Source organism: Corvus moneduloides, chromosome 18, assembly GCF_009650955.1.
Source record: "Corvus moneduloides isolate bCorMon1 chromosome 18, bCorMon1.pri, whole genome shotgun sequence".
Lineage (NCBI taxonomy): Eukaryota > Metazoa > Chordata > Aves > Passeriformes > Corvidae > Corvus > Corvus moneduloides.
This window is the reverse complement of record NC_045493.1, coordinates 11,013,189-11,030,523: the sequence shown is the minus strand read 5'-3', so window position 1 is coordinate 11,030,523 and position 17,335 is coordinate 11,013,189. Positions and strand designations below refer to the sequence as shown.

Here is a 17,335-nt window from a genome sequence, read left to right as displayed (position 1 = left end):
CTTGCTCAAACGGAGAGAGAGCTGAGGATTTCACACTGTCGTGATTGTCCCCACTGTTTCCAAAATTTAAGGGCTAAAATCTGACAGAAAACATTGGCATATCCAATTTTTGCCACTCCAATAATGCACTAAGCTTATATATTTATCCAATTACTCTTGTGGATTTAACAGCCTTTGAAGTAAGAGCAGTCCACCAAGTAAGTTATTTTTAGAACGCTTAACCAGGAGATGTGCTGGCCATGACCTAAAGAAATTCTTCAAAGAGCTAAAAAAACCTTATCAATAATAAATGCCAACTTCTAAACTGACCTCAAAATTCGTTAAGACCTTAAAATTCATTAGGACCTTAAAATTTGTTACAGGCTTTGAAGCACATTCCAAGATCACCACGTGTGCTCCAGAACACAGAAACTCTTCAGAGTGACTTAGGACTGGACATAAGGTCTGAGCCACCTCATTATTTGTACTTGGATTGATCAGGAGCATTGAAAGGACTCTTACCTGAGATTGGTAGTGTGGCACATGCTGCACAAGAGGCTGATTAGGAAACTGTTGGGGGCTATATGCAACATATTGTGTAGAGTAAGCAGGTGGAGTAGCTACAATTGGAGGGCCTGCTGCTGAGGCAGGATGCATCATGGTGCTCTGGTGGTGTTGGTCTTGCCGCTGCTGGGGCATATTTGGTACTGGAAAACAAAGATTTCCTCACGTTAGAAACACAGGGCAAAGAACTGTGATCTTCCTGAAAGGTTCTACATCATAATAATGTTACTGGGACCACGTGGAACATCCTCACCCCACAGCTTTAACCATGGGTTAGAGCTCTGTCAGAAAGGAACAGTGTGAAGAAGAGTTTCTCCAAGAAACACATGATATCCACAGCAACAAACCCAGCCCTGCCTTTCTTGTGAAGGAATAAAGGTGGAGGGAGAGAAAGACTGACAAGAATCAGAAATGGAAGAGAAAGGTTGTATCAGGACACCTACATTAACCAATTAATCCTGTCCCCTTCAAAAGGTTTAATTCACCCTCTGTGGGAACTACTTGGCCACTGTTCATCAGCTGGAAATCTGAGAGTTTATGTTAAAATGGCTTGTGTTTATGGCTGAGGAGAGCACAATAAAGGTCTCCATGCAGCCACAACTCAAGGTATTCACATCTTTTGAGCTCCCTGCTACCCCTCAGGGCAGCAGAAAGCAACTTTTAGGTCATAGGCAACATTGAGGGACACAAAACCTATAAAAAGAGGAGTAGGAATAATTAAGAGGGAAGAAAGATGAAAAGAGCAGAGCAATGTGGGATCACCTGAGCTCTCCTGGGGAGTTGACCACCCAACTGACTTGGAACAAACTAATTCAGCCTACAAAGCACGGGCATGGGAGCTCCAGCAGGGCTCCAGGAGGGCTCCAGCTTCCTGTAGTCAGGCTGCAACTATTAACTGAGCTACCTTAAGCACCTGCAAGCTCCACTGCAGGGGCAATGTCCCAAATCCCTTAGGGAGAGGAGAGGGAAATGTTGAAAACATCAGTAAATTCACTCAGTGATTGTGTTTACACTGCAAATCAACAACAAAAAGAAGTAAATACAGGAGGCAACTTCAACAGTGTAAAGGCACAGAGCTGTAACCCAGGCAGCTCCCTCAGGGCTGTGCTGCACACAGATGGATTTGGAGAAAATATTGGAACTTAAAAAGGAATTCAGAATTGGAACTGCCTCACCCGTCGAGTGAGTACTCAGCAATGTATTTCTGATTAAAACAGTGTTACCAAGCAGAAGATTTCAGGGGTGAGGCCACAGTGAAGTTACTGTGTTTGACCACACAAATACATTGCAGCTTTTTGTCTCCCCCAGGTTGATAAAGGCCATTTGTTTGTTTCTAAACAGCAGGAAACAATTTCCTCCTGCAGTGACTGGAGCTGCAGTGGTGTTCTTGTCCTGCAGCACTGGCTGCCACTGCAGAAGCATTCACTGGGCACAGCTACAGCGTTCCCTGGACACAAGAACAAGAGCAGCGCTTGCTGCTCCCTCAGTGCCCTGCCCAGCACAGGGAGCATCTCACCACCCACTGTGGCTCCACAGCCACGGGTGTCACTTGAACACGTGGCATTGTCATTGTTAGTCCAGCTGTTCAGTCACTGGGGCAGCAGGAATGAAAAAGAACAAACTGGAACCAGCTTTTTCCAGAAGAGCAGCAGAGCAAAGTCTTCCTGAAGAAATAGTGACTCTGCATGTTGACAAAACCCCCTCTATTAAAGCACCGATGAGGGCACTGCTGCAAACCAGTAAAGAAAACCAGTAGAGAAGCCCCCTTTAAAAAAAATCTGTAATTTTTATGAAATATAGGAAATGATCAGCTTATCCTAATGCTCCAAGTAACAGAGACGTTTTCCTGTTTGTCAAACCAGATTCCAATCTGAGCAACCCCCCATTACTCAAACCTGGCATGTTTTGGCTGAATTAGTTTATCTATAAATCCATTAGTATTTCCACTTACTTCCCTTTATTAAAAATAGCATTTAAAATATTGATCGAAAACCAAATTACCACAGATTAGAAAACACACAAACATTTGTCATTTAGCCATGCTGCATGCAGACTGAGAACCAAACAGGCAGTATTATTCTCACCTTTACCTGCTCTATATGTCTTGGCTTGGTTCACTGGCATGGGCGTCATGGGAATAGGATACAAAGGCTGAAACAGAACAAGTTGAAGGTGTGATATTCCTTTAAAAACTCAGTGTGAGCTGGGGTGGGGGCCCCACTCAGCTTTGATGTGTTTCCCTCTGCTCTGTTACATGGTTTAGTGAACTCTGCCTAACCTATGAGATTTTCTTGGATCAGTGTCATCGAGTCTGCACGGACACTCAACTAAGACCAGATGGTTGGCAACAACCAGCCCAGGAACGCTACTGCTGCTACTGCAGGCACTGGGCTCAACCTGACAGCCTCTCAACAGCTTTTTGGTATAAAGCTGAGTCAGGGGAGGGTTAGGCTGGGTATCAGGGAAAGGCTCTTCTCCCAGAGGAAGCACTGCCCAGGCTCCCCAGGGAATGGGCACGGCCCCGAGGCTGCCAGAGCTCCAGGAGCGTTGGGACAGCGCTGCCAGGGATACCCAGGGTGGGATTGTTGGGGTGTCTGTGCAGGGCCAGGGGTTGGGGCTGATGATCCTTGTGGGTCCCTTCCAACTCAGGATATTCCATGGTTCTATGATAATGGAGCTAGATTTGAAATCCCAGTGATCCCTACAACAACCAGGAACCAGTGGGACACAGCTGGAAACAAAGAAACACTTGCTTAACATTTAAAGAGAGTGAGACTATGCTTGCAGGACCAGGAAGGAAACCTGCACATATCAACCATAAATACAGGCTGCTGGCATTTACAAGTGTTTGGGACTATTTGAACATCCAGATTGAGGGAGCACTGGGAAAAGTCAGTATTTACACAGCTAAAACTTCACAACAATATGATTTACATTTACAAGAGCAATACAAGCTGTATTATTTCAGTTTTAACTCAGAGCTCCCAAGCTGAGACAAGCTGATCTTTAAGGTCTTTCCCAACCCGACCCATTCTGTGATTCTTAAGTCTCCTGAGCTTCCTGAGGATCTCTGTGCAGTGTTGAGGAGTTTGCAGCACTTTACCTGCACGCCTGGACTCACTGGAACCGGGTACATCATATTTGGTGCAAAACAAACAGGCTGAGTGTACACGGGGGTTGGCTGCTGATGCCCCACCATGGAGGGGCTGGGCTGAGCTTGAGGACGAGGGGAGGTTGGTGTAGTAGAAGGTTTCGGCTACAAACAGAGGTGAGCAATGGATATGGCAGGGTTAGTTTGAGCATCCTCCAAGGAAAAGGTTGGCTTATAAAGATCTACTCAAAGGCACTGTTTTCAACAGCATCAAATCACTTACTTGAGCAAAAGATCGAGGGTTGAACTCTTTAGCATTAGGATTAAGTGTTGATTTTCTAACTTGCCTAAACACAAAGAACAAAAAATTTAGTTGGGCATTATTCTTTTACAAGTGTATCTGCAATTAATAATTTAAGAAACACCTCATTTCTATCTGTGAGTCAGATTTCTGAGAAGTGAAATACCTCATGGCATGCAAAAAGCCACTCTCATTGAGGGACTCTTACTACAACTACCCATGAATGTTTTCCAGTTGATACCACAGCTCACGTGAGCCAGGAAAACATTGAAATAAGCTTTTAGATGTGAAGCAGACATCAAAAGGACCAGAGCTCTGCACTGAATCAGGAGATGACTTTCAGGGCAGTCCTTTCACCTGTTGTTCCTCCTGTGTAACAGCACTCACAGTCAGGAATGTGTCACCCAGTCATGACTTCTACACAAGGCCTGATGTTAATAAAGATGTGCTTATTCCAAAATGCAAAATTACTCACTCTGAAGTATCCTTCTTCTCCTCTTTATCCTCTTTATCTTGTTTACTTCCAGGCCCGGATGTCTGTACACCTTGGGAAGTCACCTCAGGCCCTCGCTTTTGCTCAGAGCTGTTACTTATGGAAGGAGAAATACTGGGACTATTGGGTTTGCTACTGCCACCATTGGAGTTGGTGTTACTGCCAGCTTCTATGATAGATTCTTTAGGGGTGGACTCTGTTTTTTCTTTAACTACATCTCTTGATTTTTCACCTTCTCGGGTTTTGTTTAGCAGCTGATCCACTGCATCTGAAGAGGAACTGGACTGTAACTGAAAAAACCCAAGGGATATATTCAGTAAATTGATACAAAACTCCAAAGAGACCATCTAATGCTGTCACAGACACAGATTAAAACACAGTCCCACAGGCCTCAATCATCTGGAAATGACCTTTTAAAACACACATTTCCATTTCTACTAGAAAAGAAATCCATGAACACTGTTTAAGCTGGCACTGTGTAAGGAGCTGTTCAGCCACTCAGCTGACCTGTATGTTGATTGGGGAGTGACAGGAAAGCTTCAGACAACCATCTGAACTCATCCCCTGAGTGATTTAACAGCACCACTTGAAAAGCTAACCTGATTTAATAAACCCTTATAACCAGGAAATAAGTAATATGAATTCATCTTCAATTTTCCTCAGCAAAACTCTTCATTTAATTTTGCAACAGCTCCTCCATATGGAGTGTGAGATAATTATTTGTGCCTAATGATCAAACAGGTTTCAAGTCCTGTTTTCAGTGTACAGTCAATATTCACATTTATGCGCATTAGGCAATTGTACTAGCAAGAGTCAGCATTGATTTTACAATATCTAACATGAATTCCTACAGATATTTTCATAAATTAAGCAAAAGTATAAAGAGCTGTTAACCTATGCGATGTGTTCAATTCATTAAAATAATCTGGATGCACGTGAGAATGATGACACCATTAACAGAGAGAAACTTACCCTAAAGTCATTCTTAAATTTCTTTAAATCATCAATCTGTTTTCTATGCTCTGAAACAATTGGAGAGACACCTGCCAAATATAAGATCAACATTGTCCAAGCATTTCTAATACAAGTTTTAAACACAACCCTGCACATTGCTAAGTTTGCAGAAAGAGAATGGTTTTGCAGATATCACAATGAAATCCAGCGCCTTATTTTCGGTTTTAATTTGGTACAATTCCATGAACTATGTGTATGAGCACACAGAAAGCCTCTGTGAAAGCAGAGCATTACATAACTGATTTATCTTTAGTTCTGATGCACCACACCAAGGCAGAAGCCCTGAGGTGCAGGGACTGCAGAACTCACTGAACACAAAGAACATGCAACAAAACCCCCAACCCAGCCTGTGCCAGCATTTCAAAACACAGCAAGTGAAGGAGAAACACTGAGCAAGGTGAGCTTTACGGTTGGACTCATCCTAAAGGTCTCTCCAGTGAGAGAATGAATGAATCTGGTTCTCAGCTTTTGGTTTTTTTGAGAACTGAATGAACAAACAACGCTGCAGAGACAAACAAATGTAAGGAAATAATAGGAAAAAGCACAGTTAGAAAAGCTCTGCTGACCATGATGCTCAGAGGTATTGTGAGCACAGCTCTAAGCAGAAACATATTCAGTCCAAAGGCAGCTAAAAAGCAGCTCTGTGAGCAGGGGAAAGAAAGAAGGGGAGGGAAGAAAGAAAAAAACCAAGTGAAATCACACCATCCACATGAGCATCTCTACACTTGGTGTTGATGGAATGAGTCACAAACAACATTTCAAAGTGCCACTTCACAACTGCATGACCAAATTTCACTGTAGAACACCAGGCTGCCTCCAAGCCTTCCTTAAAATGCCAACTAAAGCAGCCAGGACAGCAGGTTTAGTGTGCACAATTCCTACATCACTCGAGTACATGAAAGCTTTGGATACAAACCTTTGTTTTCAGGTTTAGAAAAACTAGGAGAAGTCTCACTTGGCTTTATATTCTCCTTGTTTCCAGTTGCAGAATTTTGCCTCTGGTCCTGAAGCCTTGTATCTTTAGCTGGAAAAGAAATTGCCAAAGTTATTCTCTTATACACAGCTCAAATTGACCAAAGAGAGAAGGCAAGGGAGACATAGGGAAGAAATTTAACCATTTTTAGCTTGGAAAAGAAAAACCTTTTAAGTTACACATTTCCTGCTACCTAGTTGGTGCCTGGAGGACCATCCTCCCTCCCTCCCCACCCTACTGTTTTTAAAGCCAAATGAAAAAAGCACAGTTAAACTCATCCTTCTCATCATACACAGAACCTTAACTTACGCTGAACAAAATATAAACTTAGAGCCAATTATTTTCAGAAGTCCAAGGTCTTCACACAGAATGCTACAAAGATTTGAGAGTTCTTAGACATTTGACTGTGCTCCTGAATGGTTTTCTTCCCCCTTTCTTTCCAGCTTTCCTTTAGCTGTGCTCAAAACAGTTTTTTGAAACCAGTGGCCTGTGTTTCTTTAACACAGAAAAGAGGCAAAAGCTCAGTTTGAAAAAAGAAATCCTCGATTAAGTCAGACATCTATAAACTCATATTCCTTAAGGGCACAAGAAATTCAGCACAAAGACTTCTCAAAAAGCCTCTCTCCAACCTTAGTTTAAAGCTGGCACCATGAGAAATTGGGAACTCCCAGTAAAATTTAACACATCACAAGTTTCCCCATCATTCAGCAAGCAGCTCTGCTCTTGCCTAGGCACATTCCTTGTCAGGAATTAGGGAAAAAGAGCATTTGCAAGGTGGTGAGAGCTCCTTACCTTCATTGGAAGGGGTGACTGCTCTGTTGGATGCAGGGCTGGCAGGTGTAGGAGAGGCAGCTGGAACAGGCATGGCAACAGATTCAGTGGGAATAGTACCAGGCTGAGGAGAAGGCAGAGCTGGTCCCATGGGAGTGCTGCTCTGCCTTGGAGACCTAGGCCTGTGTGTTTTAGGGGATAATCTCGGAACTAGAAACAAACAGGAAAAAGCAGTTATAGGATGAGCTTCCCCAGCTGGCTCAGCAGTTTGTTTTAGTTTTAAAATGGCTAAAAACATGCTTTGAAACACTTTGTGAGACATTACAAAGTAACTGAAAACCTGTTTACCTTTCAGGCACATCTCCTAGTTCTTTACAACGCAGCATTTCAGATAATGGGGTGATTTCTCTGCAGACTGTCCCCCAAAATATATCACTGCCCTCTAATCCCACCAAGAATCTGCAAAATGCTTCCCCAAGTCCCCAGCAGTACAACTACAACAGCTCACATTAACCCAGTTTGAGGCAGAACACAAAAGGTGGTCAGGTCTCCACACAAACAGATGTAAAACATTTTTTAAGAGGGCTGAAAAATCCATTTTACAGCGTCCTCTTTTGGAGGTTTGCCAGCTGGAAAAAAAACAACACAGCCTATTGAAAAAAAGAGTGCTTTTAAGTATATTTTTGCCTCTGTGTTAAAGCAGCAAGAAAAGTTGTATGTTCTTTGAACAGTAAGTTGTATTTCCTGCTTCCTGTTCATCCCACTTGTGCTTTTTGTCACATATTAACTTCCAGTGAGTGAGCAGAAAGGCAGGTAAGTGGTTTAACAGTCCTACTTGCATGTTAATAATGTATAAACAGGGAAGATGAAACACAAATAATGCCACAAAAGAAGAGTTGAAGTCTTTTCCACAAGGCAACAAGTCTATGTGGGTCTAAATTATATCTTTTTTCTGAGAAATGTGTTCCCACTACGCTCCTCTAGAATTCTGCACTGCTAAAAAATATCCCAAAAGTACCTAAAAAGGACCAAACTGTTGCTCTCTTGCCCTCAAGGAAACACCCAGCTCCTGACAGCCCACCAGAACATGGCCTCACCTGTGGCACAAGACTGAGCTTTAAGTCAAATATTTTTAAAAAATACATTAACTGGTTAAAAAAAAAAAAACACCCACTATAACTGCTCCTACAGTAGCCAAGAACAACATCACCACTTAAAATCCATGTAAATTTTAAAGGAGAAATACATCTAACTTAACCTGAGTATCATTTCATCTTTTAACACCAACCTCTATCCAAACACCTCCTTCATTAGTAAACCACAACCCAGCCACACTGCCACTAACCAAACTCAGGGATGCAGTGGCAAGTCTCTAACTCCTCCTGACTCCTCCAATAACTCCCCTGAAAATTAATCCTTTCAACAACTAATTCCCACACTTTTCCTTCCTTTCTCTTCACCCAGCACCTGACTCTGCAGTTAGGACAATATTGCACTCACCAATTCTCACTCAGCTACCTTGGAACATCCTTCTCCCACTCCAACCTCAGCCCAGTATTTGATTATTCAGAGCCTGAATTGCCTGCAAAGGCAGGATTCTGCTGAGCATGCCCACTCTAAGGATCCCCCTGCAAGCCATCTGCAATAAGCCAAGCTTTACCTACCCCCACTGACAACTGATGACCACGTCCCACCTGAAGGGCTGCCTCGTGCCACTGCAGCAGTAGATGCTTCCCCAGGTGCATTATGAGATACAAATTCTAAGCCACTTGAAATTGTACCCCTACCAGTAGAGACTCTGTGACCTCGAGGGTGCCGTTGAGCCTTTGGAGACATCCGTGGAGGCCCTGAGGAAAAAAGACAACCCCACACAATAAGTGCTTAATGTCCAGCACAGAAAACCCAAACATCTGCTCTTAAAACTGGATTTAATCTTAAAACTCTCAAAAAAGCAGCAATAAAATCAAGCAATTGGCATTGATATCCTAAAAAGGCCGAGCCATTGGTCCAGCCAGGCTGCCAACACTCATCACCTCCCCAGGGCAGCTCCTGGATATTCAGAGGCTTTATCAGCACTGAAACAGGTGTGCAAGGCCTGGATTGAAAATGTTTCAATCCAAGCATCCACCACTGCTAAGTGCAAGCCAAGCCATAAAGGTCAGTGGTGCAGCTCCCCCTGGATAAGCCCAGTTCCAGGCTAATCAAACATTTTTCCAGAAAATAAAAAATTCCCAACGCTTTTGTCAGGTGGTCAGTGATCCCAACCATTTATAGTCACCACTGGCTGACCAATGCTCTTGGGGAATTTCAGCAGAGCATTCTCTGCAGCGAGGCTGAATTGCCTGCAGCAGGTCACAATTCATTTACAAGTCAGCAAAAATTGCAACTAAACAAGGGATTGTTATCCCAAGGTTCAAGTCATGCATGTTTAACACCAGAAGCCAAAGTCGTAAGTGAATACAGGAATTCTGCACAGCCTCTACAGCTGCCACACCATAGCTATGCTCAAACCTAAGCAGCAATACAGTTCTTACATCCTAATAAACATTTTCTTCACAAGATTAGACTCAAATGTTGATACTTCAAAAGGAAAAACCGTGTGTGAACAGAATCTGGCTGATTGCAGTTCATTTTTAACGTAGGTCAATAACAGGGTCAAGTTCAGATAATGGCTTTTGGGTTTCAGGTAAACCACTAAATTACCAAGTACCTCTTTCAGTTACATAAATCTTTAAACATCAGCCTCTATTTTAACCATGAATCTCAAGTCCACTTCAATGCAAATTTCATCCAGGTATTTTAAAGAATACACATTTCCCAGGGATAATCTTGCAGTAGTAGGAATTAAACGTTGCAGTAAGCAGCAGTTCACTGCATGCCTGACAAACCAACCACAAGTGCTGAAAAATAATTCAATTTGCAGGTGGATTCTCAGTTTCTTACTCCAGAAAAAAACCACAATAAATGGACAGTAGGCCAGACAGATGTGGCTAGCACCCCCTTTTTGGTTAGGAGCATTTCCCAGTGTTCCTGCTCAGTCTGAGGGATCATTCCTCTCCCATGGCTCCAGTGGAGCCAGCTACAGCACCCACTGCAAGTTTCCAGGGAGCTCAGGATAACCACTTTGCATTTTATAGGCTTGCTACACCATGTTGTGCAGGGTTTAAGTGCACTTGAAATAAAAATTATAAAAAGTGTTCCTTATTGTACCCTCCCAGGACGAATTTAGTTGGGCTAATTCTGCACACAGCTACCAAATGCTCACAGGTCAGCCTTTCTCTGCGTATTATTGACTGCTAGGGAGCTGATTTATTGCTCTGAGTAAAAATTTCCTACAAATTCACCTTTGAAGCAGCCCATCCTACCCCATTCCACAGTTCACTTCTCTGAATACAGCATTTTTATTATCATTATTATTGTTGGTTGTTTTCCAAAAGGTAATTCAATGATTTAGTTACACTTTTTGTGGAACAACTGTGTTTAAATTGGCATTTTATATAAATTTATAATCCTAAAAATACTCTCTAAAGTTATCAGGTCGTGCAATCAGGATCGTGCATCAGTTATCAGGATGTTGCTGTTGGTTAAGTTAAGACACTGAGCAGCGTTTACAAAGCTGAGTTTAATTTCATACCAAACTCGGGAAATTTCACAGCTTTCTTTCGTTTTTGTAAAGCTCTTCAAATCAAACAAACAAACAAAACAAAACAAAAAAAACCAAACACCAACCAAACCAATGAAACAAACCGAAACAAACAAACAAAAAAAAAAGGTTAATAGAAATAGTCTGATAAACTAAAGTTAAACACAAATCATAGGTTAAGTAATGAAGAGGAAAACAAACCAAAAAACCAAAAAAAAAAAAAAAAAAAAAAAACAAACCAAAAAAAACCAACTCTGTCAATAATTAAAAACTCACGGAGGAGTTAAACAAAGACAAAACAAAAACATGAACAAATCGTGGTATATTGTACCTTCTGAAGACATGCGTTTAGGCATAGTAGAGACAGGAGCTGGAGAACCATGAGCAGAGGGGTGAGACGGGGGCCTGGAGGGCCGCGAGGGGGGCCTGGAGGGCGGCCGTGTAGGGGTGGCTGCCCGAGGTGGAAGAGAGTTGGGACCTGACTGGTAGCGAGAAGGTGGGCGAGAGGAAGGAGATGGGCAAGGCGATGGCCAGGGAACACCTGACAGAACAAATGATATGAAGGAAAGTATAAAAACTAAAGAAAAAAATTATGGGGGGTGGGGGGAAGGGGGAGGGGAGGGGAAGGGAGGTCAACAGAAAAAAAAAAAAAAAAGTAAAATATGACAAAATGATTTTTTTTGTTGTTTTTTTGTTTTTTTTTTTTCCCACGGTTTAACCCTTTGGGGATGGATCGAGTGGTAATTGAGGAGATAAAGTCTCTGCAGGGTTGGGTTTGCCTTGGTTTTGGGTCAAATTGAACTTGTGAATGTCACAGGCTCCCCAAAGGGTTAATTAGGATCTACAAACACTACTAAGGAATAGACAGTAAAGTTTGATCTGTTAGCCTGGCACAGCAATGCTCCACAGCACCCAGCACTCCACAAGGTCCTTAACAGCTACCAGAGGTTCTCAAACAGCTGTTCACAAACAGTACTGACCACACAAACTGCTACTTTCAAACCAAATGATAAGTAAATATCCATCTAGGAGCTGGATCTTTACAAAAACCAGCGGTGTTCAGTGTCTGAATCCTGACATTTATGCCTTTATCACTTATCTGAGCTATTCATGGAGGATTTTAATCTAGGATATGGGGCTCATGGTTTCCAAAGCAGAATTAATTGAATTTACAAGCCATTCTGAATTATTTTAGGTCTATGATGTTGGTTCAGCAGAGCAATAGGGTGACAGAAACCACAAATACTACAGACAAATTTCAAGGTTAGCATTGTTTGGGCAAGGCTCAGTTGTCCATCCTTCATACAGCTGACTCTGGCTTTAGAAAGGAAGTCTCACTTACCTTTAGATGTTTCTCAGACTTCCTCTCCAGATAGATCACTTGAGTATTATACATCTTTCATTTATTCACAGCAACTTATTATAATAGCATTTTTAAATTCTAAAAGTAGTGCCTCGAGGACAGGCTACTGCTGAAATCCATCTCCAGAAATGGTGTTTGGTTTCTGGGACACCAATTCCTGCCATGCAGCGCCTACTGATGTCTGGTTAGAAATATCACCCTTGTGTCCAGCAGAAAATACTCAAATACCCATTTGGAGAGAAGGCTTTGGATTCCTTTTCCCTAACACTGTTCTTGTTTCCCCCCTCTCGTTTTCATAAAGTCAGCAAGTGGCTTTATTCTTTTCCATGGGAAACAGAAGCAGAAAGGAAGATTCCTCCTGCCACTCCCTTTCACCAGGTGTCAGCACTGCTGCTCCTGCACACAGAGCTTTGCAGTGCTGCTGCAGTTTTTCATCTTTAAAACCACACAGTGCACCATCATCTAAGACAAAGGTGTTTGAGAAGGAAAAGAAATGACATTTCTGCTCTGCAAAGCTGCAGCCAGTGCAGTGCAATGAGTGTTCCTTTGTAAGTTAAACCCAAAACCAGCTCACAATCTCTGTGTTAAATGATTAATGCTAACCTGGTCTGGGGAATACACGTCCTAATCCCACACCATTTCAACATAATGAGGTCATTATCTGCAGTGTTATGATGGACATTCATGGAGATTCCAGATACTTGCCTCCGTTAACTACTCTTTGATCCGCTCCAGAGTTAGGGCTGAATTCTGAAGTGTGGGATCCAGACCTTGAGATTGGTGGGCCTGATCCAGACTGGCCCATCCTCGGTGAGTTTTGTCTTCCACTTCCCCAAGACAGGACATCTCTGTTCCTCTGTCCAGGTGGAATGTATTTATTTTCTCTGAAACACAGCAAATTTCTATCAGTGTTGAGACAGAACTGAGAGGCAACAAAAAGCACCCCACTTTCTCTCTTTTTCTCCAATCAAGCCAAGGGGAAAAGTCTAAATAGTATCAGATGTTGACCCAACAGTCACCTCATGAATTGGCTTTTGATAGTGGCCACACAGCCCACTTTTTGAGCCCACAGGTACTGAAGGATTTAGCAGTAATGCGTGAAATTCTCCAGGACACACCGAAACCACTGCCCTTTCCTGTAATTTGGGATGAATTCACCACGGTGACAGGTCAGAATGGGGAAGTTTGTTTCACTACAGAGATAATACAGGGCCAGGCAGAGGTGTCCAAGTCAGCCTGAATGCCAAAACCAGCACAGGATTGTTTACACAAGGCTCCAAACCTAATCAGCCCTGCTGAAAAAGCCCAGTATCAATGAGCAAACTGCCACAGTACCAAAATACCTCCATAATTTAAATAAAAATACTATTCAGAGTGTACTCAAGTACCTAGTGTTCACACCATGTCCTTCTCGTTCATTAGCATTTCTCTGAACAGCAGTATATTTTTCTTCTTCTGTCCTTTCATCATTTTCCAAGGCAACCCGAGCTTTGTATTGGGCACTTGATTCAATTTCCTCTGCTAATTGAGTTGCTCTGGCTTCCCGTTTTAAAAACTCTTCTGAATTATCTCTTTCTAATGGCACCCTAAAAAGACAATGGAAAGGAAAAGAATCTCTGAAATGCATTCAAAAGCACAAAGGAGCTACAAAAATCACACAGTGTTAGTTCTAACCGAGTCAGAGTGAAAAAATATCTTGCTTCTAAGCCAGTAGACTTGCTGTCTTTTATTTAATACAAAATTCCTCGACTGGTTTGATACTAGGAACAAATTTAGGGTCATTTACCTGCCTAGAGAGCTGAGGTCAGGGTGCAGAATGTTTCCATAGGATTTGTAAAACCCCCAGTCCCTAAAGCTGTGCAAAGGCTCCAATTTTTAACACGGTTGAGAACATCAGGAATAAAAAGCCTCAGACTGTTGTTTACATAGGAAGCTGCTCCAAGAGCCCAAATTTGAATTTTTTTAGTTATTTACACATTCCCAGCAGACACAGTCCTACTGAAATTAGAGAGTGACACCTCAATCCTTTGACAGTTCCAGCCATAGAATTTCAGCTCTCCCAGTTATGAAGAACTGCAGAAAAGATGGATGCAACACTTCAGAGCACAGGACCAGAAACCCCTGACTCATCTGCCATGTGCCAGGACCTCAAACCCACCCATTCCATGTCTCTCTCTACGGCAGGCAATGGAATATTGCAAAAAGCATCCCTCAGGAAAGCCACCAAGTCAAAATTCAATAAGTGAGAACTGAAACACTGAAAAAACCCAACCAGAGATGGGATCATACCTGGCACCTCCTTCTGCCACTCATTATTGGGGTTTACCTGTCCTAATTTTTGCGTCAGGTTTTATAAAACAATTCTTCCCCCGATTTTAACTTCGAGTTGCAAAACTCGATTTTAACTTCAGTTTTCCATCCAACCTTACTTTAGAATAAGCTACATAAAAATACAGAACAGAGCTGCTCTGCTGGGCATTATAGAATCACTACAGCCCATATTTTGAATAATATAAAGGAGAAATACAAAGAAAGTAGGTGGAGATGCAAGCCAGGTATAAAATAATATATGCAGAATTGCTCAAGTGTTGGTGGCAGAACGAGGAAAACAAGTGGCTCTGCCAAATTCCAAGCCAGCACTCAGCTACTGCAGCACAAGTTTTTCCGCACATTTTTAGCCAGTCAAAACATTTACTGGCCTTATCAATGGTAACTGCAAGAATATTCAATAAAACCCTTACCCTTCATCATAAAGCTTTGGCTCAAATAAGACTGACATGAACACAAACCTGGTTCCTGGCCCCTGTGTTAATAACACAATAAAGGAGAACACCCAATAATCATTTATTTAAATAAATTTTTTAAAAATGAAGGGAAGTATGGCAACCTAAAGAGGCAGGGAAAGATTTCATGTTTTCTAAAAGGCCATTAAAGATGAGAGAAAAGGGGATGGACAGGATGACATTGTTCAGAATCCTGGTGATGATCAATACATTTGCTGGAACACAAACTTGTACCTTGACACAGTTTGACAAACTATACCTGCTACTGCTTAGCTCTAGGAGGAGAAAACAATCAAACAATAAATCCTTTACAATCCTTCAGCTAAGCATTTAACTACACTGCTGCTCATCCCAGAGTTGGAAAATCAGGAAAAGAGCTCCCCAGTTTAGCAGACTGACACACAAAGCAAGTTGCTTGACTAGGGGGGAAGAAAAAAATGGAATTAATTTAAAGCCACCTTCATGTTTTTAATCTGTTTCCATTAATATCCAGAAAGCAGAAAGATGGAAGACTAAAGTTCAGAAGTACAAAAAGTACTTAGAGCAGTGAAGGGAAGGAAAGAACAGCTTCCCTGGGATTCAAACATAAGCCGATTAGGACACTTTGATTATCACCATGTTACAGGTCCGTTTGCACAAAACAGAGAAATCAGATTGTTCAACCAGAGACCTGCAGACAAGTGCACACACACCAAAAAAAAAAAAAAAAATCAAAATATTCACTGCAATTCCTTGATATTCAAAAAAATAAGTTTCTGTTTTGGGGTTAAAAGAGTGGGGAAATACTGAAGCCATTTCACAATGGCTGTGAACATCTGCAGTCCATTTGTGTTGCAGTTGCAGTGAACATTATAGCTGCAGACTCTGGGGAATAAATCACTGCCAGAGTAGCCAGAGCAGCTTTTATACTACTTCTATATTCCAGTTGCTATTATATTTAACTAAAACTTCAGTTTAGAGCTGGACAAGTCTGCTAAACAAGCACACAACCCCCACCCTGGTTATCAGCAGCTTTTCAACATTCCAGCATCTTCCAGATCAATTGTCTCAATAAAATCAGGATTTAGCCAAACTGCTCTGCTAGGTTAAACAAAAACTATAGGTATAGCAGCTATGTACAGATAATTTCACAGCTTTCCACCCTATTCCTGGAAGTTTCTGCAAGAAACAAGCGTTATTGCGTGGCTAAATTCAGAAAACTCTGCAATGGGAATGAGCTGTGCCCATTTAAGGGAATATATAAAGATTTCTACATCTAACTATTCACAGAAAGCTGGCAAGGTTTCTTAAGCACCATTCATTCATTGCTTTTGCAGTTATTCGATTCCACAACTTCAGAAACTATGCAAAATTAGCTGCAGAATATAAAGTTTGTCAAACCAGGGAGAACATTCAATACAAATCCAATAACAAAATATTTTGGGACTTACGTATAAGAAGATAAACTGCTGTCATAAGTTGACACTACACCATAATTTTCTTCATTGTAACGAAACATGTCATTGGGATCCCATCCATTAGACTAGAAGAAAATGATGCTTGTTTTTCAAAATGACACTGGAAACACATTCCCTTCAAATTAAGGGCTGATGGCAGAAGTTAAACCTTCTGCCCTTTTTCCTGGGCTTATGAATTCACTGTCCAGATAACAAAGTTATTAATGCCACAGTTTATTTCAGGGAGCTTTGTTCTCATCAGCTGCACAACCATTTTACCTTCAAATTCCTTTTTTTGTTTGTTTGTTGTGAGTCTTTGTGTTGTTTTCAGGAGGGTTTCTTAAAATACATGCTCAGTCTGTACTAGAAGATTACTGGCTAGCAAGAAATACATGAACATCTTTTTTGTCTTTTACAAAAAAGTGCAAATTGGCACTTCTGCAACTTTTCAAAAGCACTGATGGAATTAACTTAGAGACACCACAGGCTGAAGACTCCTGTTGATCTGCACAACTCCCCCACTTCAGTAAAATTGCTATCACAGCACTCAAGCACAATAATAAATGGTTTGAGTATTTTATAAAAGCACTGAGAGTACTGGGTATTCCAATAAATCTCAGCTCTACAGTATGGGCACCAAAATTGACAGGAGATCTGTTCTAGCCAAAGTTAATATGCTCTAATCAGTCATATTATCTCCTTGGACGTACTGCAGGCTGAATACCTGGCTACAAGAATTTCTGCTTGAGGAAAAGCTGACTGCTGTGATATATGAGGACATGGCATTTGAGGCCATACTCTTCATCTAATGATTCATAATCTGAGACTGTCTCTGTGCTTGGGTCAGGCTTCCATCAATTCCCTCCATCTGCAGCCCAGGGACACTTAGCTGAGCACAACCTCACCATAATTTCCAAGTGCAAT

The 17,335-nt window shown here is 41.8% G+C and overlaps 1 protein-coding gene across 18 annotated transcripts in view; it reads right to left on the bottom strand.

Moving 5' to 3' along the window:
* ATXN2 (ataxin 2) overlaps window positions 1-17,335 on the bottom strand; it is a 49,566-nt gene that overhangs the window by 15,463 nt on the left and 16,768 nt on the right. For 6 of the 18 annotated variants that reach the window (XM_032128133.1, XM_032128137.1, XM_032128134.1 and 3 more), the window contains exons 7-19: window positions 16,406-16,497; window positions 13,581-13,778; window positions 12,898-13,076; window positions 11,161-11,370; window positions 8,851-9,033; window positions 7,208-7,396; window positions 6,359-6,466; window positions 5,401-5,471; window positions 4,411-4,718; window positions 3,918-3,981; window positions 3,647-3,799; window positions 2,628-2,694; window positions 502-686 (exon numbers count right to left, since the gene is read on the bottom strand). In XM_032128133.1, the coding sequence (XP_031984024.1) occupies window positions 502-686; window positions 2,628-2,694; window positions 3,647-3,799; window positions 3,918-3,981; window positions 4,411-4,718; window positions 5,401-5,471; window positions 6,359-6,466; window positions 7,208-7,396; window positions 8,851-9,033; window positions 11,161-11,370; window positions 12,898-13,076; window positions 13,581-13,778; window positions 16,406-16,497 (2,007 nt within the window). The remainder of the gene's footprint in view (window positions 1-501; window positions 687-2,627; window positions 2,695-3,646; window positions 3,800-3,917; window positions 3,982-4,410; window positions 4,719-5,400; window positions 5,472-6,358; window positions 6,467-7,207; window positions 7,397-8,850; window positions 9,034-11,160; window positions 11,371-12,897; window positions 13,077-13,580; window positions 13,779-16,405; window positions 16,498-17,335) is intronic. The other 12 variants (XM_032128135.1, XM_032128136.1, XM_032128142.1 and 9 more) reach the window with 10 other exon arrangements.